Here is a 22,104-nt window from a genome sequence, read left to right as displayed (position 1 = left end):
TACCATTGCTTTTCTGTTGTTATTGGTTGCATTTTTACTATCTGCCAACAGAATGGATTGGGTAGATAAAGAAATGACAACTTTAAGAAAGAAACAGATACGGAGAGAAAGGATATGCTGAGTGAGAGTTACATTGGCTGCAGGAGGCCTGGTGGGTCTTGATGTCAGCACAGAGAAAGGAAAAGTACTGGGACAAAACTGCATCTCAATCATTCACGCTGAGCATATTATTGTTACACAACTATAGTTAGTAAGGCTAAGAATTAAAAGGAAAATATTGCTATGATTTTTTGGTAGGTAAAATCATTTGGACTTGAAAAAAAAAGATTTTCTTTGCTAATAACTGGATGGTGTAGGTACATCTAGATTCCTGTTAAAGATAATGGTGTAATAAGAATCAAGATTTGGCACTCATTGACTAACTGGAAAAAAAAAAGCTTATTCTGCCTAGTATCCACCATTGAATAAGGTCAGCATTTGGAAGGTTTAGCTGGAGGAAAGGTAGCTTTCTGAACACAGGGGTCAGAAAATTCACTTGGCCTAGCACATTAGAGTAATTTTGTTGTGTTTTCTCTTCTTTCTGCCTTTTTTAATATGTCCAGCAAAGGCCAAGCTTACATCCTTGATCTGACAGGTTGTTTAGACCTTCCCAGTACAGCAGTTCTCTTGTAGTTGAACATTACTTTTTGGGACCGTGATGATGAGTGTTCACTTTTGACTCAGAAAACGTACTCTGCTTTTGGTTAAGTTCGCAAGCAAGAGGTTTTGATGCCATTCCTCCTTGTCCTGCATACCTGCCCAGACTCACTCCCCATGTTGAAATCTGCACACCCGAACACGTACCTCAGGAGTGCTCCAAGTAGTTAGATCTGTATCTTGGATCCATCTTGCTCGCCTGTAGGATTGTGGATCCAAATCCTGAAATGGTGAAAGGCAGAGACCTGGATTTCTCAAGAGTTTGTTAATCCAGTTAATCTTACGTCTCTCTAATGATGACACCAAACAAGATCTTGTGCTTGGTTTTCTCCACCATTTTTCATAATGACCCTTAATTTGTGGCTGGTTTAGTGGTGCAGTTTTTCCTTCCATAATATTTGCTCCGCTTACAAAGCAGAAAACTTGACTTCATGAATAATAGTCCAAGACCATATAATGGAGATAAACGTAAAAGACTATAAAATGCACATTTCCTTTGAACTTGTCATGTTAGTAGTACCAGCAGAAAATTGAAGTCTTTACACAGAATTCTGTTTAGGAAAAGTACGTAAACCCCTAAAATTTCCAGCTTTAACTTGGATTTCCTATTCATGTTTGAAAGCAATAATTGAATAAGTCCTACACTGGAAAAGCAGAACAAAATTTATTTTCCTTATCTCTTTTGTCCTTAATTTAAGTTGGAACACAGCAGAATGATGTGTTATGGAATCCACATGACGCATCCATGAAAAAATGGCTGCAACTAGATTTTTAAGCCAATTATTCCAAGAGTTTGTGTTAGCATATCTTTGTTGCTCTTTGACTCATTTTGCCTATTCACTATCATCTATTAAGCACATTGTTAAAACTCCAGGCCCAGGCCCTTTCTAATCTAGCACTGTACAAAAAGAATAAAAGATAGTCCCTATTTAAAAAAATTGGCAATCCTATTTTCTAGAATAAATTTAAACTCATTCTTTATTCCATTAGGGATCTAATAGTACAAAGTAATGATTACAAGACATCTTAACTGACTAGACGGTCTGTATTTTAAAGGCCTAATTTTTCAGATCCAGAGCATTAGTAACTGTTACGAAACCTATGTCTCTAGTAGGAAAATTGGACTCTAAAAATACAAATGATTAATGTAGCATTTGGAATTTGGCATTGAAGAAGCTTCAGAAATTCAAAAATAGTTAAATAAAGAAACAATAACATCATTAGAGGAATACTTTATTGATGAATTACACTTGCTGAAAAGGATTCAATTATCATAAAGCTTCTGGCTTTATGTTTTGGAAGCTAATGCTTATTCTGGAATTTAAATAGAATTATGTTTCCTGAATTGGAACTCCTTTTACTATTTAAATAGTAAATATAAATGAATCAGAAAGTAGAACATAATGCAGCTATTGAGAAAGAAGAATAACCTCATGTTTTCATGCCAAAATGAAATCTTTGTTTGTACGACCTGAGCCAGCTTTTTCTGAGATGCATAGAATTCTTCTTGTTTATTCCTGAAGATTGACCGCAGAATAAATAAAGGTATTGAAACTCACTACAGTGACGACCTAAGGGCAGTATATGTATGTCCAAGCCTTTGCAAAAAAATGTTGATAAACTGACATGTTAGACTGTAGTTTGAAAGGGTTTGTGCAAGAACCACATATGTTTTTCAAACTGTGAAGAAACTAAGAAAATGTTGTTTGAGAAAATAGGATTTTAATGACAAAAAAGGAAATATTATTATGAACTAGATGATGGTGGATGCCTTACTCAAGTTAGAGGGGAGTTATACTTAAAATGTATTACACTCTGGTGCTCTTACTGTAAGAATATTGCAATTTATTAGATTAATGCAGATAACAGTGTACTTCCACTCTCATTTTACCATATGAAGGCATTTGCATTTTTGGGTCATATGCTATGACTGTTCCCATTAATTTCTGAGCGTACAAGGGCCATTTGCAAACAGCGTTGGTGTGTGTCTGTGTTTTGTTTGTCCAAACCTATCTACACAGAGGAGTCTAGAAATTAAAGGGACTTTAGTGGTCATGGTGGACTTTGTCATGGTTCCTTCTCAAATTCTGAATTGGATACAATAATTACACATGATCAGAAGCAGAGACTGTGCATTTTCCTTAATTTTTCACTGTAAATGTTTTCTAAAACTGTTCAGATTAATATACCTGTGAATGGAAAGCAGCTGTAGCAGTAGTATGATGGGGTACATTCTCCTCAGTGCTATAGCCATAGCACAGGGATATTTGCAGTGGCTTTTCTAGTTCCCCTCTTACAATCACAAACACTGTTTTCTCCTTAGTTAATACTATACTTCTGTGCATCCCGTTTTTATAGTTTATTGATGTACATCTTTGCCCTTTGCACACATTTTTACTGCAAAGGGGAGAAAAACAGCCCCCAGGAAAGAGGGTTCAGGATGTTAAACGGTTGAGTCTCTGGCCTTCAGACAGAACGCTGGTTCAAACTGGGTAAAAAGGCTACTTAGGTCATTTTCTGTCCTTAGATGAAAAAGGAAAGTCATTTTAAATCAGTACCAGATGTGTGTGTGTACTAAATGAACCTTAAGTTTCTAATTGGAGTCCTAGTAAAGCTGTAATAGATGTGGCAAATTACAAACAAAATGTTCTTGTTTACATTAGTGTAACTTTAAAACTTCAGCCAAAGACCTTAATAAATGTGCTATTATTCTAAAAATGGAATTGAATGTCTATTCAACATTCAACAAAATTAATCTCTGGTGTAACTTCAGTGACTTAACTGGAGTTCTAGCAGGAATGAATTTGGCCTCCTATGAACAGCTTAGTGTGCATACGTATGTATGTATGTGTGTATGTGTGTGTATGTGTTTCTGTGTGGTTACTTAAATGTTGCACTGGCCTTGCAGCGGGAAGAAGGATGGATTCACCTAGGGGACCCAAAACGTAACGATCAGAAGAAGCTGGCAAAGCGACTGTTTGAGTGCTGTAACATATGCCTTCTTTCAGGCTGCATAATTCATACACAGTAATATTAGCTGCAACAGTTCAGCTCAATACCAACACCTCATTATTTTATCCCTCAGTATTTATTCCTATGTTTGACGCCTCATGAAATTACTGTTAATGTGTTTATATAAGGGCAGATCTGACAGAAGTGGGAAGAATTTAATTTCCCACTCATTCTTTCCTGCTGATGTGTCCTCTTCCCCTGGTAGAAGTGGCAAGTGTAAATAGTTAATTTGCTTCAATTATGAGCCTGTCCTGCTAAATTAGAAGCAGCAGGAATATGAAGAGCCAGAATTATACTTACGAGGCAGCTGACAAATCCTCGGAGCTCACAAAATCAAATCATTTACTCCTCATTGGTGCTCAAAGACCCACTAGATAAAAGCTGCAGTTCTTTAACATCTGATGGAAGTTGGATTGTATGTTACCAGTACTTAAGTAAATTGAAGTCCTCATGCATTAATGTCAATGTTTGTGGTACTGTTACCGTTTTCGCTATAACCCACAAGGTTTCAAGGATTTCTATTTTGGTCACTAAAAATAACCCAGACTGATTTGGGCATGAAAAATAACAAAGCATTTTTTATAAGTTTCTCTTTCAATCACAGGGAAGTTTTAGATGTAGCAGCACATTATCCAGTGCTGGGATGAATTAGGTAGATCAAGAGGGGCTTTAGAAGTAATGCTGGCCAACACTTTGTATCTCCAAAGCATCTCTTGTGACATGAGACACAAGTCAGATCAAAATGGATCCAAGATTGGTGTTTCAAGAGGCCTTGGCTCTGCCTGGCCTCTGGGGACACCTCACCTAGATCCTCCTCCCTCCTGGGGCACAATGCTGTGTCACTGTCTTACCGCTTGACGTGACAAATGAGCTCATTCCATGGGTGGAAGAGCCATCGCATTCCCGTTACGTGGCCATGCATGTGGGATGCTCGGTGTCAGGGTGTCAGGCAGTTCAGGGTTCTGCAGTGTGGCTGCTGAAATAGGTCCTGAGGATACACAGACCATCAGGTCAAGGTAGTCAGTAGCATTTTGAAAACATAAATTTACAGTTTGTTCACTCCTTATATATGCTCATATATTCATGCAGATGTTTATCTACCTCTTGTTCTCCCTTTAAAAAGGGCCTTTTTTTTTTATTATTATCTCCATCCTAATGAAGCAATCTCCAAGGAATAACTTTAACACAAATGTAAGAGGATGAGAATGTACCTTCAGTTTAGTAGATGAACAGCCACGAAAGGTTTAAATTTAGCTTTATTTTATTTTTGTAAATGAGAATCGGAAGCAAAGGCACATCTGTGTGTGCACACTGCCAAAGTGAATTACAAGCAAAATGGATTCAGGAATAGGCACAACAGCCAGCACCCTCCACCTCCCCTCCCAGCTACCTGCACCGGCAAAGTCACTTTTACCAGTGTTGCACCTTAGGCCTGCTTGGGAGATCCACTGTTTTTCTTGACAAATTTCTATATTGAAATTGCATCTCTACCCTTTGAAGCTCTAAGTGAGTGCATCAAGAGTTTAAAACAACTGTTCCTCACCCTGGTGTCTGCTGCTTCTCCCTTCCTCTCCAAGCAGCTGGGCTTAATGAGCTGGAACACAAATGGGCCAAGAATAGGCACGCATACACGCACATACAAACTCATGTCTGTGTATATATGTGTACATATATATAAATTTGTATCTTCAGATTGTTTTATTGCCCTGGTTTCCACAGGGCCAGACCTTGAACCCCTTAACTTCCACTGACTTCAGAAGAGGGCAGTGCCAGGCCCCCTGTTTGCAATGCATTTTGGCTGCAGGACTTCTGGCAGCTGGCATCTCCTTCTCCCGTCCAGAGCTGGCCTGAGCAGGACCGTGCTGTGCACTTGGGATGGGAACCTTCCCCTGCTGCAAAAAAAAAAAATAAAATGAATGTAGGTCACCATAGGAGCTGCAGCATCTTACTCTGTATAGGGTAATACAAGCTATCGTCTGCTGGCCTCCTGCCCAGCCCACCTGGCAACTTGGTCTTCCTGCAGCCTCCTAGGACCACTGAAGTTGTGGGGAATAGCAGACACCCCCCTTCCTGGGGTGAATTTCTAATACCCATTTGCTACATAAAACAGACACAGCTTCTAGGTAAATACCGCACGTGGCCGCCGAGTTACGAACGTTGACTTTAATTCCACTTTGCCTTCTTGTTGTACTTGGAGGGAGCTGGGCCAAAAGGACCCTGGATGCCAAGTAGTGCTGCAGCAACATGCATAAATAATAGCCTCAATTTTCTATTCATTCTTCTTCCCCACCCTTTATCCATACATTTGAGCTCGATAGGAACACGGCTTTAAATCATTTGCGTACAAAACTGGATTTAGGCCCAATTATTATGCTCCATTCAGTCTCACATCCTTATGTTTAAAAAAAATAATACCAGCAAGTGCAAGTAATCACCGCATAAATCATATGTTTAATGTCATTTGTTTCATCCAACATGCTTCTGATAAAATGTACAGTCCCGCTCCTGCAAGCTGTGAGCGTCAAGCCTATAAGGTCAAATTTAGGCCTGGTGCAAATGGCTGCAATTTCCAGTGATCTCTGTCAAGTCTCACTGTTTGTGCTAGAGCTGAATTTGGCCTGTGATCTTTCCCCTGCATGCCAGAAAGACTGAATTCTTTCCCCTAAGCCTCTAATATGTCATCAGTGTCTTTTTCATGCTCTACAGTCAGAGACTGCTGAGCCATATAGCTAGCCCTGGGCCTCTTTCTGTTACTGTATGTACCTAGATTAAAAATCAAATGGTAACATATTTCAGTATCCATTAAGCAATTCTGAGGATTTTTTTTCCTGACTGCTGTGGGAATATCTCTCTCCATATTTTAGACGAGTGTGTGCAGCTCTAGGTGCCTTTGCTGCAAAATCAGAAGATTAAAACTAGAGATATGTCTCCCACTTGGAAAAAATACAAGTTTTCTCTATGAGCCTAGGTATGTAGGGCCAGGAACGACAATCTAAATGTGGAATTTAATTCTGGATTGCAGCCTACTGTATTTTATCAGATGCCATTTCTGTAACTGTAGCCTGTGAAAATGACACTCCCATGGGTAATAACACTGCAGAGACCAAAAAGACAAAGTCGGTCATGTTGCTTTTTGTTTTGCTATTTTTGCATATACTATTTTGGGGGGGTTATGGAACACTTCCATCAAAACAAATGTGGGCACCTTTACATCATTTGGAAAAGACAAATACAACTTGCTTGCAAGTGTCAGCTCTAAGGAGACATCTGCAAGATAAACTGAAAACTTCCCCTTCTTTGTCATCCTTGTACCAGCTATTTAGGCAAAGCCAGGGAAGTAGCATGGTTCTTTGTAATATGCTTTGTCAGCTAGGAGACACAAAGCTTTTTCAGACTACCATGAGGCACAAATTCTGAAAGTCTCTTTTTCTCCTATGAGCATCAGTCAGTTTAACTCACTGTCTCCAAGTCTTTAGTATCAAAGGGGACTCTAGTCACTGGTGCCTTCTTCCATTAGCACCTGATATTCAAAACTGAGGACGTTTGCAGATGTTTGAGTGCCTGTTTTGGCTCTTGTGATGATGACTGGGGAAAGGGAGATCTGTTCCCCTGAGGGAACAAGGGTACAAGCCACATGGGACAGGGTAGGAGTCCTGCTGCTTAGTGTGTTGTGATGTGTTGATAATCCTCCACAAGCAAGTTGAGAGGAAGTTCACTGGGAAAAGATGACTAGCCAGAACAAAAACTTGGCTTGAGGCATTACAGGTATATTTCAGTTATATATATCAGTGGTGAGTTTCATATTATCCAGCATGTAGAAGAGCACAGGAGACACAAAGCCTGCCTCAAGGAATTTATGATCCAGGAAGAAAAGAACGAAGCAGCAGTTAAAATATATAAAGCAAAACATGACCAGAAGTTGGCATCATAAAACAGAAGTGCAGATATTCTACTGTGGGTTTTATTTGGTGAATCTAGTATTTGTGAGTGCTTGTGGCTAACCATATAATCCACAACCCCTCTATCTCCAAATGAAACTTTGGGACAGTCAGTTTAAGGATGTGCACCATGATTAATAAAAAGAGTTCAGCTTTCAATGTAGGCTGCTACAGTACTGGCAGCCCACACATATGGTCATTGCAATGGCCTGGGGGCTGGTACCAGGCTGTTACGTTACCACTGGGGGAGCCCAGGGCATTTGTTTTTCCTGGTGGCCTAATTCAAATGCTATCTTATATACTTATATGCACAAGGTAGAGTTTCATAGTTACTCCTTTTGGGAAGTATCTTCTTCTGTATCTCTGCATACTTTGCTAAACAGTGTAAGGGAACTTGAAGCTACCTTACTGGGTAAACTTTGGAAATGTAATTAAGTAGTAAACTAAGAACCTGTGTATTATGCTGTGTAAATTTGCATTCGTGAAGCACAGTAGGAAAATAATGCCAGCAGCTTCCATTTCTAGACAAATGAATGTAATCTTGGTGTTTTGGGGTTTCTATAACAAGCTGAAGAGAATAAGAATAAATTAAGCAGGCCCACCCTGCGTATACAGAAATGATGTTTTTTCTGCTAACATTCAATTTCCACATCTGGGACAATACAGAAAATAAAATATTGTGTAAGGAAACAAATCTGTTGCTGAATCAGAATGGGCCTTTACTGCCTGAATGACAATCAGTTGACATTCAATTATGATGTTAATTGAATTAAAGCAGGCTAGAAATTACTTAATTCCATAAGTATATGTTCCTGTCAAGTTGCTTGTTTAATAATTGTTGCTTGCTTGACAAAGGAGGGGAAAATGACCTTATAAGAGATTTCTGAGATGATAAAAATAACATTAAATATTGCCACTATACACTATGGATAAGCAACAGAACAGAAGCCTGCTTCTTGTTACAGGAAAAATGTTAAATGTATTATTGGAAATGATGTGTTTCATAATTTGGCACCGTCTTAAGCATGAAACTCAGAAGAGCTTCAGCCATTATCTAGAGCACACTTGAATGATGACACAAGCCTTTTTCCTCCCCAGAAGTGCTGCAAGGATGCAATTCTGTTATACTTACTACCACACAAAACTATTTAAGCCTGAGGGCTAAAAATTCCCACAGCTGAAAAAAAAAAAAAAAAAAAAAGAGGTTGGGAGGGGCAGCTGACTTGCTTATACCTGTTTGAGGTGCTGCTACAAATGCTGAGTTCGCTCCCCACTTGCCCTTCCTTCATAAGCCCCCAGTACAAGTTCAGTCTAGCACAAAGTCAGCACAAAGTACCCACTGCCAGGCCCGCATTCATTTGCCTTCAGAGAAAAATATTGACAGCCAGACCTTGTTGTTACTTGTGAAAATTAACAAGTCCCCAGACAGGCAGAACTTACCCTGATTTTTAGTATAAGCCAGGACTAATGAGAATTTCCAAAACTAGGATGAGGATCATCACCACACTTGTATGCTGACCTAAACGGTGGGCATCTTCAAAAGGACAACAGCATACAGACAGTGAGAGCTCAAGCTGTTGTCCTCAGAGGACATGCCCATGCCCTTACAAGGATGAAGCAGGGTGAGCTGACCACCCTCCAGACAAGCCAGTCTGTGGGGACCGTCCTGGCCAATGCAAAATATGAAAGCAGGCTGGGGTCATCAAAAACCTTTCCCCATCCATTAAGGACTTTTTTATTCTAATGACCTTCTATTACATGGTTAATGTTTATATTACCATGGAAGACATGGTGCTCATGTGACTATTATTGGCTCACCAGAAGACCCAAGAAAAGAGGGCAAGACAATGTCTACACTGAATATGGTAGAAGTATAGGTAGGAAATAGTTAAGTAACGGCTGCATGATGATGTTCCTATGAAGTAGTGATGTTTTAGATGGAGATTTAGAGAATTGTTGTTAGCTTCATATTACTGAGTTAACCTTGTGCAATGTGACTATTTGAGGGAAAAGTCAGGTCCCAGAGGACTCTTTCAATATGCTGTGACTGTAAGAGCACAGCAGGAGTGTATATTTTTTATATTTGTGTAATGCAAAATAAAACCCAATGTGGAAGCAGTAGATACATGATCTTTTGAAGATCATTATTCTGTGTAAAATTCTTTGTTCAGCTCTGTTTTTTAAACTGGCTATCGGAATGATGCAGAGACATTGCAATATACAAAGCGGTATAACTTAGTCTTTGTTCTGTAGGTCAAGCTAAATTCATTTTAGCAGCTAGGAACAGATTGTTGACTAATTTTTTATTCATTTCCAAAACAAACAGTACATTTCCCTAATAATCACAAGCGGTTACAACTTAAAAAGCAAATTGCTACCATTTTTTTTTTGCAAAACAATAGGGGATCAGCCAACACTATATATTTATCGTAATCTGGAGAAATTACAAGGGCACACAGATACAGTTGCACAGCTAAACCAAATATTTTTTCCTCTCTGTCTTTATATTTACAATTTTAGAAGCCTAAGACTTCTCTGTTTCCATTATGATCTTTTGCTTCCCTGGGAAGCAAAATCTTTAATCCTTTTAGGCAGCCCCTGAGTTTTGCCAGCCCCTATCTGTGGTTTGTTCTGTCTCTGAAAGCAAAGCCTCAGTGAAACAAAAAAATGTTTCACGAGCACATTCTCTATAAAAATGGTGTTGTACTGGATCCTTCCAGCCTGACACTACCACTCTCACTTTGTAGTCTGCACCTGTATCGTCCTCTGTGTGCGCACTCTGTGCTGCCAAGTCCTCTCCATTACGGGACTGCTGGTTTTACTAGAGTATTGGAAGATCAAAAGAGATCACTTTAAAGTTTCATAAAGTTTATTCTTCTGGGGAGGAGATGTATGTGTGTGTTTTTCAGCTGTGGAATTCAGGAGAACACCCCAAAATTGTCATAAATAGTTTTGCCCATCTTTTACCTTTGAATCAATAGCCCAGTTAACTAGGCGGTGTGGAGTGGTCGGGGGAAGGTGGATAGTCTTTACTCTCTTCATGGAGGCTTTCCGCAGCTGCCAAGGTTGTGCACTTGACTGGAGAAGTGGACAGCAGAAACTGAAAGCTGCAGTTCCTTTTCGTGTAATATTGTGAATCCCAAATGCCCATGAACACATGAATTAATCTCTGCCCTGGGCATGTGACTCAAAAATTGTGAAATATAACAGCAATAAAAAAAGTAAATTTACTTGCCCTTTATTTGTCTCTCTTACTTTTAAACCTTCCATTGGGATTTTTTTTATGGTTTTCCCTGCAACATGGAAAGCTAAGAGTCAATCCTGCTTAGTTACGTGAAGCCAAGATGCTTGCATGGCTCCTAAGTCTACCCTTTTAGAAAAAAAAAAACCAAAACCAAAACATGAAGCAGTGAGAAACTCATTATAATATTTGCAAAGAGAAATGCTGACTTGTTCCCAAATTTGTCACTGACATGGCTAACAGCAAGTCATTAGCTAGGCTGCGCAGGTCAGAAACTGGTTCTCCTCCTGAAAACTTTCAACCCTAAATATCTACATACACTTTTCTAACTGTAGTGCTATGGGGTCCTGCCTAACCCTGCAGATAATCTTTGATCTTGAAGTTTGGGCAAAATTGAAGTGATTCTCCAAGCTCTTTAATCTATTATGAGATTGTGCACATACCGCATTTAAAATAATTTGGTGAGTTGAGAGAAATGTACAGAAATAGATCCATGCTCCTGAGAAGTTAATTAGACTGATATGGGATCAAGACTGGAATAATGACTAACATGATTTATTATCCTTAGCAGCTCCTTTTGAAGCTTCTTTGACTGCCCCCAACAGTTTATCCAGGGAAGAGAGAAAGCCTCTTGGCTGATCTGTGTGGTGCCATCATCTCCTCCTTCATTTAGCTCAAATGTCTTTCTGCACATTCTCATCTGCCCCAGAGGGTTGTAACTCGTCTCACAAGTGGAAGCCAGTAGAGAGGCCCACGTCTGCCTTCCTCCATCCCTAAAGGTCCCATTTGCAAGTACACCCCACACTTCACTTTGAACAATTAAACCTGAGATGCTATGAGGGATATTGCTTTTTCAGTACTGCTGGGTAGTTAAAAGGTGTTTCACAGTTGGAAAAATATTTTCTTTACAATATTTGATGTTTATTATTTCACTCTTTAAACAATATGAGGAGGAAAGGCTGTTTACTTAGAAAGACTTTATCAAGATGCATGAGACACACAAGTGATATATAAAAACAAAACCAGATTAATTTACCAATGTGACACTCTTTGTTTTTAGGTATACAAAAAGAAAACTGAAGCTGCCAAGAAGGAATATCTGAAGCAGTTAGCTGCCTACAGAGCAAGCCTTGTATCCAAGGTAACACATAATGTATATACGTACACACATATATATAGTGACATATTGCAAACCATTTTCAGCATTTACATGGTGCTGAGCACCATAGTATTTAGTGCAAATAGCCTTGTTTGTTATCACCTTAAACTTAGGTTTAAGGTGCAAATGCTCAATAAACACAGTCATCTCTCCATGAAAAGATATCCTTTTCCTTCTGGTCATAGAGACTTCTCCAGGCTGAAAATATCATTGCAGTTCAACAGAGGAAGGAGGTACTGGTGAAAAGACCTCAATATCACAAACATGCCATGCCAGGCAGTCACCATTCTACCTATAAGGGAAAAAAACATATCATTACCCAAAATGCCTAGGTTTTGGTTTGTTTTTTTTTTTAAGTACTGCTTTTTACCTTGCAATCACAGTACAGAAAATGTCAAGCTTAGCTCACACAGGAAATTTTCGTAAGAAAGTGTAAATTTCCATTTTACATCCAGCAAGGAATTTGTGTGAGCACAGCATAGGTCACTGTAAGGCTCTTACACTGGAACACAGCAGTGTATCCCCAGTACACAGCTAGTAGCAATTTTCTAAACTATTTGTACAAACATTCTTAATGCCCATAATTTTCTAATAGATGGTTTAAAATTTGTAATAGACTTTAAAATATGCAGAAGACTGTGAAATTACTGCACTGTGTCAATGCGAAAAACCAGTTGAGCAACTTCAGAATCATACCAGTTAGAATCATTTGGTTTGGGTCTGTCAAAACAAATTTAGATGTATTTTGTTCTTACATAAATAAAATTAATTTTAGAGGTAAAGATGGCAGTATGAAGGACTGGCATATATGACATGAGTAGAACTTGCTGTTAGTTTTAAATGTTTTTGGGGTCCTGCACTATATTTCTCTGTATATTATATTAATTTGTACACATTTTCAGGGGAAGACTATATGAGTAGCCGTACAAGGACCTTTCATGCAGCTTTCTACATTATCTTAGTATTTGGTCAGTGTTTGCTCTGAATTTTAAAGTCTGAAATATGGGTGTCACCTCATTCATTTTTGGGGGTTGTGTCTTATGCATTTTAATTTTACAGCTACCATCATAAATACTAATGCATTTAGTTAAAGTGATTTACAGGGTACCTTCAATTTCTGTCTTAGGGCTGTTTGGTTCTGGAAATACTCATTGCCTTCAGAAATGGTATCACATGCCCACAAACAATATTTTTTTAAATAGCCTGCTTATTGCCAAACAATAGGTCTAAAAAGCTCAAAATATTCCAGTAGGTTTTGAAGAAATGCATGAAGCTAACTTTTCACTTGTGAAAATAACTTGGATGTCATTATTCAGCACATCATGGACTGTTTACATAACACTCTATATAGCTTAATTTTGAAATGGCACATAAAAAAACTGAGATTTTTGTTTTGGTTTTATTTTTTTGCAAAGAGAAAAAAGTATATTATGGCACTTTCTGAGGTTCGTTTTTAGAAAAAAGATTGTTGATCAGTCAGTGCATGAAGCCATTTGTGCATATATTTAAATTTGTTGTTAGTCAGAAAAGCACTGAAGCATTTTCTTAACTTTTAAGCGATTATTTAAATTCTGCCCATAATGTAATGTTTTCCTCTAGTGTGGAAAGTATCAAAGTATAAACTTAATGAATCTGAGTACTAATTGCTTACTCTCATGAACACGCTCAATGAATCCAACAGAGCTGGCATGTAACTAAAGCAAGACCATTTTGGAATAAGTATGTAAAATACCCAGATGTAATATTATATCAGTATATCCTAAATCATCATTATTTAATATTTATATGGCACCAGAAGACTTGTAGTTCTTTAGACAAGTATGTAAGCATGAAGAAATATATATAATACATTATTAAGATTGTTTGGAGTCCATCTAGTCTTTTATGCCCATGTGTTGTATTATCATCCATAAAAGCTACTTTTAGAGAATATTATTAAGATTCCAAGACCTCATTCTCAAAAGTTAAGACATGCCAAAAGTAACATACCTTTTCCAAAAATGCTTTAATACAATAGTAATAATTTCCTCACATTGTACGTTTTATACTTTATACCGCACTCTGTGTGAGTCTCATTTCAGATGCTTATAATCAGGTGTTCACCCTGGGAGCTCCTGTGTTGTATTTACTGCATGTTGTTTAACCTTGCTTCTTTATAGGATTTTCTGTGCTGCTTATCCCAGCAGTGTTTTAGTGTAAAGAAATTCTCAGTAATACGCTGGAGCAGGAAGTTTGTATTGTCCATATTTTCAAACACAACTAAATAGTTGTGAAATCAGGTTTTCAGTAATTTTGGGTGTCCTGCTTGAGACATCTAGAACTTCATTTTTCAGAGTATTTGACCAATATTACCCCCTTCATGTTCATAGCAGAGCTCCAGTGACTTAAGGGTCAGCTGGCTGGCAGCTATGAGATGTTCAATTGTGCTTCACATCACATCAGGACATCCTCTTGCTATCCAAATGATAGGAGCTAACCAATTATCAAACTTTCTTCCTTCTCCCCTCCCATAGGACTCTGCCTGTGGGAAGAGGCAGGCACAGACAGGCAAGGGTGCTGCTCAGGTCCCCTGTCTCCAGCTCAGCAGGTTCCTCACACCTCCCAGAGCAGCTGCTCTATGAGTTTCCTAACTTTTGAACACTGATTCTGCCACTTTTTTCATGAACTACTTCCAGTTTTTAAACAACTAGTGAGTGTAGGGCTTGTATGTGAGTGTTTGTGTATGGTTTTTTGCTTTTATTTGCAAGCCTTCATTTTTCTGAAAAGCAAAGGAATGGACATATGCCATGTTATAGCTGAGTTGACCAGACTTGGAGTTGAATTCACTGTACCCATCTTGGCCATTTGAGATGCTGGAATAGCCAGAATAGAACATTGCAGAGAAATGCGGTACATCTCCTTTTGCCAGGGGATTTCTTAGCCTCTGCCTGATAGCAGAATAATGAAATTCAGGGACATTGGTTTCCATCCCAAGCTCTGGGGTGGGAGTGGAGTATCAGTTGGGGATGGTGGGCTTCTCCATGATACTCAGCCCTTTGCCCCCTTTGCTCTGCTTCTTCCCCTTCCCCTTCCCCTTCCCCTTCCCCTTCCCCTTCCCCTTCCCCTTCCCCTTCCCCTTCCCCTTCCCCTTCCCCTTCCCCTTCCCCTTCCCCTTCCCCTTCCCCTTCCCCTTCCCCTTCCCCTTCCCTTCCCTTCCCTTCCCTTCCCTTCCCTTCCCTTCCCTTCCCTTCCCTTCCCTTCCCTTCCCTTCCCTTCCCTTCCCTTCCCTTCCCTTCCCTTCCCTTCCCTTCCCTTCTTCTCCCCAACAGCAAACCTTTTACTTCAGCCAGTCTTTTTCCTAGTCTTTCTCTTGTCCTCTGCATCCTCACTTCTCCTTCATACACTCATAGCCATGGATACATAGTGAAGGAAACTGGAGATGAACATGAGGGACAGACTACCTGCTCTTCATCATAGGGAGCAACCAGTACTGGGAAAGCCCACATGGAGGAAGTGTCTCAGCTGCTTTCTCAGGTGATACACATTTATAAATTTGAGTGTCATTTCATGGGAAGATGAGTTATTAATCTTTGACACAATCTGTCATTGTCCCTTCCAGAGTTCAAGTCCCTCTTCCATTGCACCTTAAGGAAGGACACCCAAATTTTTTGGGAGGCATATGGTGCTTTCCTCTGGGTGCATTCTTGACAAAGCTGAGCAGTTCCAGTTGGAGTTTGTCACACACACACACACAGAGACAGAGAAGTCACTCACACACCTAGTATGTATAATTTTAGACTGTGTTATTTGACAAAATCAAAAGTGAAAAGAGTGTGGCACCAGCAACTTCAGTAATAGGATTGCCAGCCCATCTCTAGTACGCTTTAAAATGTTTTAGCGATGTCTTTATAAAATAGGGCTACCACCCAGTAAATAAGTCAACATATGATTGTGTAAATATGTCAGTTATGCATTAATCCCTCTTTAATTTATCAGTTTATTTCCTGTATATTCTTCTCTTTTATAGTGATTGAAATTAATGGGGCTGTTGTTGAGTTTGTTCATGTGTGTAGTAATTGATATGTAAAGTAAAAATCACATTACAAAGCATTATATCTTCTGCTATGCAGATTGCCATATTGCTTATAGTACTGACTAAGCCTTTGCATTGTAAACAAGTGTCTTTATATTTGCCCTTAGTTGCAACTTTTAGTACTGTTCAGGTCCAGAAATGCAGTCTCTGGTATCTGGTAATTTGTACAGCATTACATAAAATGCTGTGAATTGCAATTTTACTTTTTCATAAAACAAGCACTTTTTCTAGCTTAACCAGCCTTTTTTCTGGCTGACGTTAGAGTTTTTGCTGCATCTTTCAAATACATATATTTAATACAGATATATATGGGTAATGTTAAATACTTTCATATATTATATATGTGCATCTATGTATATTTATATGACAATATATGCATATTATGTATTTAACATGCATAATATATGTGCGTATAAGTGGTACAGATATGTATGTTAACTATAGCAGTACAGGTTTAACTTTGAATAGTACAAAGAAGATTTCTCTTCCCTGTTTTGTTCTCTCTGGCTAAATGAATCTTTAATTCTCTCTGTGTAGTGACACAACTTCAAGTTTCATACAGACATATTTTAGCAGCTATGGCTGAAGCTAAAACCTCTCAGCAAGGAGAATATTGTTCAAATTCAAAATACTCAAGCATATTTCAAAACACTGACGTTGTATCTAAGTCAAAGTGGTGTCCTCACTTCACATTGCAACAAATGCATTGGACGTGTCAGTTTTGTGGACAGTGCCAATCCTGTGGACATGTAAAATTGCTTCGTGAAGTATATGGCAGACCTAGCTTTTCTAGCCCACCGCCTTGCAATTACGTTTCGTAAAAAAAACTAAAGGTCATATCTAGTAAGACTAGCATTGTCTTAATGCCATTAGCACAGCAGTTTGTAAACAGAGTTTCCAGGCACCCAAAATATCTGTTACACTGCCTATATTGTAATACAATTGAACAGCCTAAGGAGTTCGAGACTCTCAAGACTGCAGTGAATACACCTGAAAAAGTTTGAGCAACTTGTAAAAAAAAAACAAACCAAAAACTCAAACAGTAAACTTGGTGTTAGTTTCCCGTTGCATATATGTATGTGGTGAGAGCACTTGCCTAACGTATAAAAAGGCCAGAAATATGTCATCTCTCCCAGATCATGCATTTCCCTGCTCCTAAGTAAATGCAGATGTGCAGGTGTGCTCTCTGCACGATTTGTTTTCTGTGGCCCAGTGAATCCCACATTCTTTTCTGCATAGTGGCCAAGCTTCAGATGTAGGGGAGCAGCGCATCCTGGCTCAATCCTCCCTGAAATAAGCAGCTGCTGAGGTTCAGGAGATTTCTTTTGGAAATAAAATTCTGACTATCTCTTGACAGAGTAGGCGACTGAACTGTTGTGTCTCCTGGTCAGTGCTTTGATCAGTTGGCTATTGCATACAAGGAGAGCAGTATCCCTCCTGCTGCTGGCAGAAAAGCATCTGGTTTCCACTTTTTGAGACAACAGATTCCTATATTATATCTAGCCCCAGTCCATGCAGATGTTTTGGAATTTCATGAAACAATTTAGGCTGTTCTCAGTGAAAGCATCATAGAAAGCATAAATAAAAAATGTTTATGTTTGATGCATGATTTTTTTTTTTTTTTTGTAGCTCTTAAAATGCTACAAGGCATTTGGCAATATTTCCCTTAAAACAATAGCAAAATAAAAACAGAATGATGACATGCACGTACAGTTTTTACTTTTTTCCATTAAACATTAGAACCCTAGCTGGGAAAATTATAATGTAAGGCTTTTACAGCAGGTACTTCATGTTCCTGTGATACCTCAGTCTTTCGTTCTTTCTGGAGTTATTATGATATAGTCAGAAATTTTCAAGGTATCATAAATAAAATTATATATGTGCAAATAAGTGATGTGTCAGAGTATCTGGTAAGTGAACATACATATTTATAAAACAATCGTCTAATCTGATAATAACACAAATCCAACCACCTTCTTGTCTAGCAAGGAAACCAACTATCTACTGCAGCTGAAAATGTAGAGCAAACTATATTTAAGTTAATGTCATGAATTCGATCTGAGGCTAAATCATGTGAAGTTTTACATTCGGCAGTGCAAAACCCAAGACATGCTCTCACATAATTTCTGCCAAAAATGGCAGAAATGTCTTGAGCTTGAGAGAAGCCAGATTTTGATTTGGAGAGGAACTGTGTGTGGTTTTGAAGTGAGTTAATAAAACTAGATTTCACTATTAGCCTAGTGCTTCCATTTGGGGAATTAAAACACTTGTATCAAATTAAAGTTTCATATCCTTTGTCACATGTACCCAGGTTACATTCATAAAACATCCATTTTTACTTACATACCCTGAATGAATCCATGACAATCCCCTGTAGATGATGACAAAATGTATATTTAGATTTGAAGATGTTCTTCTGAGCCACCTCAGCTAATTATGGATGACAACCCATGGCTTACTCCTTTGTTCTGAAACATCAAGAATGTGTCAAAAAGCTTCTGAACTCTCTAGAGTCCTAGATGTTGTTATTGCAATAGGTGACTGGAATTAACAAAATACGAAACGTCATTTGCTAAGAGCCTCTTGTGACTTAGGTAGGAAGGCAGCTGTACTGCGAATATGCATATGAATTCTCCACCAGAGTGAACAGAGTTAAGTCAAAGGAATCTCTAAAGGAGTTAAAGAGCTAAGAAGGAGAAAGAAAACAGTGCTGGAGAGAAGTCAATGTCTCATAAAGAGCTTCACAGGGGTATTAATAAAATGGCTGAGCCCATGTAGGCTAGAAGAAGGGATTCTTCTCAAGGACAGGCTTGGGGTTGGAAGTGACATAAAATGTCAGAAACGTTAAAAACAGACAGGATTATGTGAACACAGAAAAGCTGAGAGAAGGAATAAACAATTCAACATGTTCCTTCCACCAAAGAGACAGCAAAGACAGCAGATGCAAAGTTAGCTTAGGTAAGCTTTGTAGGAGCTGCATAAATATTCAGCCAATTTCCTTCTATCTACCTCTTTAATGTCATGGTAGTAGAGATAACTCATTTAACACTGAGTCAGGCCTGCCTAAGTGTCCTGGTTTCAGCTGGGATAGTGTTAATTTTCTTCCTAGTAGCTGATATAGTGCTGTGTTTTGGATTTAGTATGAGAATATTTCAAAATGTTTTCCCCTCTTTTTCTTCATTTTTCAGTAAAACAATAGATTCTCACGACAAAAAAACAAAAAGGTGGTTTTGTGTTATCAAACACAAAACAGTCATCCTTTTTCTGCAGCACTCCATTGCCTTGCCCTAATCTACCTTGTCTTCACCTTCTGATTTTTTTTTTGGTTTTTTTTTTTTTTTTTTAATTTAGGCAACAGTATTAGATGATGCTGTGAGATGGAGAGGCAGGTCCATAAGAAACCCTACTCCTAGCCTATGAAGAACTTGAAAGCTTTCATTTAGAGTAAGGCTTTGACCTGAACTCCAGAACAAGTAGAAGCCACTCAAAGGCATAAATGACTGTCAAGAAAAGCTAGTTTGTGGTCCTAGTGTATATTTGCTAACGTATGTGTACAATTCCATGTCCTACCATTAACTAAATATAATATTCTGTCACCCTCTAGTGGTGGGTCTACAACACCATACTTCTGATAGTAGTGGTAAAAGATTTTCTGACTGCATGGCTAGTAGAAGACCTTGTCATTTGTAGGAGAAACTAGGCTTCGATGTTTGATGTCCTGTGTGTACCAATTTGTAATTTTGGTCTCCACTGCATATATCTGTAAATGAATTGTATCCTTTAACTTCATGCCAAAACTTAGAGATGTAAATCATCTGTGTTGGTTTTGGTCAGATTAATTAATTAAAGAGGATTTCTTTAAAAAAATATTTCTGTACTCTTCTCCTTGGATAAGGCAAGAGAAAGTTGACTGAATTCCAACCTGCAAAGTTAGGGAACATGACTGTGCTCTTGAAGCCCATGTTGGCCAATCAGATCCCTTCTTTCTTAATTCCTAGTTTTACCCATAATAAAAGTCATTGTCTAAAACTGTTTGATGCTGTACTGGACAAGTGCGATGCCCATTCAAATCTGTGAAAGCAGTAATTGTGCCTGAAGTAATAGCATGACCTGTGCATCATAGGCACCTCTTGGTATATTTGACAGTTAAAGCGACATAACAAAGCCAAAATATTTGACATCACCTATTCCATTAGCTTCAGTAATACTTAATAATTACTTCAGTAATACTGAATCTGGGTTTCTGACCCAGCCTTAGAAAAAGCTGAAAGTGCAGTATGCTAGAGAATAGCATTTAATGGGTTCATTTATCAAGATTCCCAGTAACTGATAATATTGATGTGTTTTACACTGATATTGGACAATTTGGCTTCAGATCACAAATGATTTAAAGCGTCCTAAGTCACAGCAAAATACTTGGATTGAAACTGAAGTGTTGTGCTTTTCACTGGATCAGGAGGTAGTGAAACATATAGAAAGCTGATTGATAGCTTGAGACAGCTGCAACAGTCCCTTTTGATCACTTTGCAGACGCTCTTCTCAGAGATAAAGCAAGTGTTACTCATCTCTGGCCAGAGACTATACAATTTCTCTTAACATAATTTGGTATTTCAAGTATTAAATGATACTAAGTATCTGATATCTCTGTAATTTTATCAGTATGGGCCATGCATTCACCATTTATGTGTGAACTCAGAATTACCCAATAATTAAATTGGTTCACTGTATCTTTGTTAAAGAGGTGTATGGCAGCATCTTTGTAGTCACAAATGAAATACAAGTATGTATCAGTATGTCACAAATAGTGCCGCAAAGGCTTTTTGATACCTCCTCACTAGGAGGAATCGTTTAACCCATCTGCCCTTAGACACTTGAGGAGCAATTGCCCCTGCTCGGACTAGGTAGTGCCTTCCAACTACATCACGGAAAGGCAAGGTGTTTTCATGAGGGGACGATGTATGCAATAAAACTTCAAGTTTCTCAAGAAAGAACACAGCATACACCTCCTGTAATGTGTAAAGAGCCTCGGACACTCTAGAGGAGGGTCCTGACCATGCTGCTAATTAGCAAACCTTTTTCTGTATCTCTGAAATTTCAGCAAACCTGCCAGTCTTTGCTCCTACACTCACAAGAGTGTCCTACAAATACAACTGGGAGGAGAGGGGGAATGTATTTCTCATGTCATCATGAACATTAGTTCAGTGTTTTAAAAATAATACCAAAAAAATGGCACACTTTGCACCGGCTTTCAGGTTTTATCATTTACTATCTATGGGTTTTTAAGTCTGTATCTGAATCCTGCAAACATGCATATAATACATATTACCATGTGTGCACCCACGAGCGAGCAGAGCTAGGCAGATCCACAGAGGCAGAGATTTGCATTCATTTTATCATATTCATTTAATTTCCCTTCGTTTACTGGAGAAAACAAGGTTTTTTGCTAATGGAACTGCAGTTATACTTAGGGAAAATGAAGTTATCTTTCTCATCTTTATCATCGCATATAATGAAGCAATTTCACTAACGGGCGTGTCAGCGGATTGTTGGTGATGGTACATCCTTCAGAAAGAATACAAATAGACTTCAGTGACCCTGGAGTGCTGAGAGTAACATGAAACTTACTCTGACTTGTAAACTGAGCAAACATGACATGGAGGTCACAGAATAAGGGCATATATGCATCTTTCAGTCCTTGTGTTGACAAAGTGACTTCTTTCTCCAGAGGGACATTTCTGCCATTTTTTTCCAGCATGTTTCACCTTTCACTGGCTATTAATCCCAGTATGACTTAACTGAAAATTATGATTCCCACCTATAAGCTCATGGGAGTTAATTCTTAAATTTTCTTCATCATTTATTTGAGCATACAGAGTTAGCACTCAGAAGGTCTAAGAAAATAAGGGTATAGAAAACAACAAACTGAGTTTAAATCAAATGTAACAAGTTATAAATATTAGAACAAAGAGTATTATTAAAATTCACA

The 22,104-nt window shown here is 38.5% G+C and overlaps 1 protein-coding gene across 1 annotated transcript in view; it reads left to right on the top strand.

Annotated features, from left to right (window-relative positions):
* The window catches only part of TOX (thymocyte selection associated high mobility group box), a 222,022-nt gene that overhangs the window by 187,114 nt on the left and 12,804 nt on the right, over positions 1-22,104 (top strand). Inside the window, exon 6 of the mRNA XM_075706030.1 lies at positions 11,948-12,028. Coding sequence (XP_075562145.1) covers positions 11,948-12,028 — 81 coding nt within the window. The remainder of the gene's footprint in view (positions 1-11,947; positions 12,029-22,104) is intronic.

Source organism: Pelecanus crispus, chromosome 2 (assembly GCF_030463565.1).
Source record: "Pelecanus crispus isolate bPelCri1 chromosome 2, bPelCri1.pri, whole genome shotgun sequence".
In the NCBI taxonomy this organism is placed as follows: Eukaryota; Metazoa; Chordata; class Aves; order Pelecaniformes; family Pelecanidae; genus Pelecanus; species Pelecanus crispus.
Note: the sequence above shows the minus strand (reverse complement) of the source record. Positions and strands in the feature narration are given on the sequence as shown.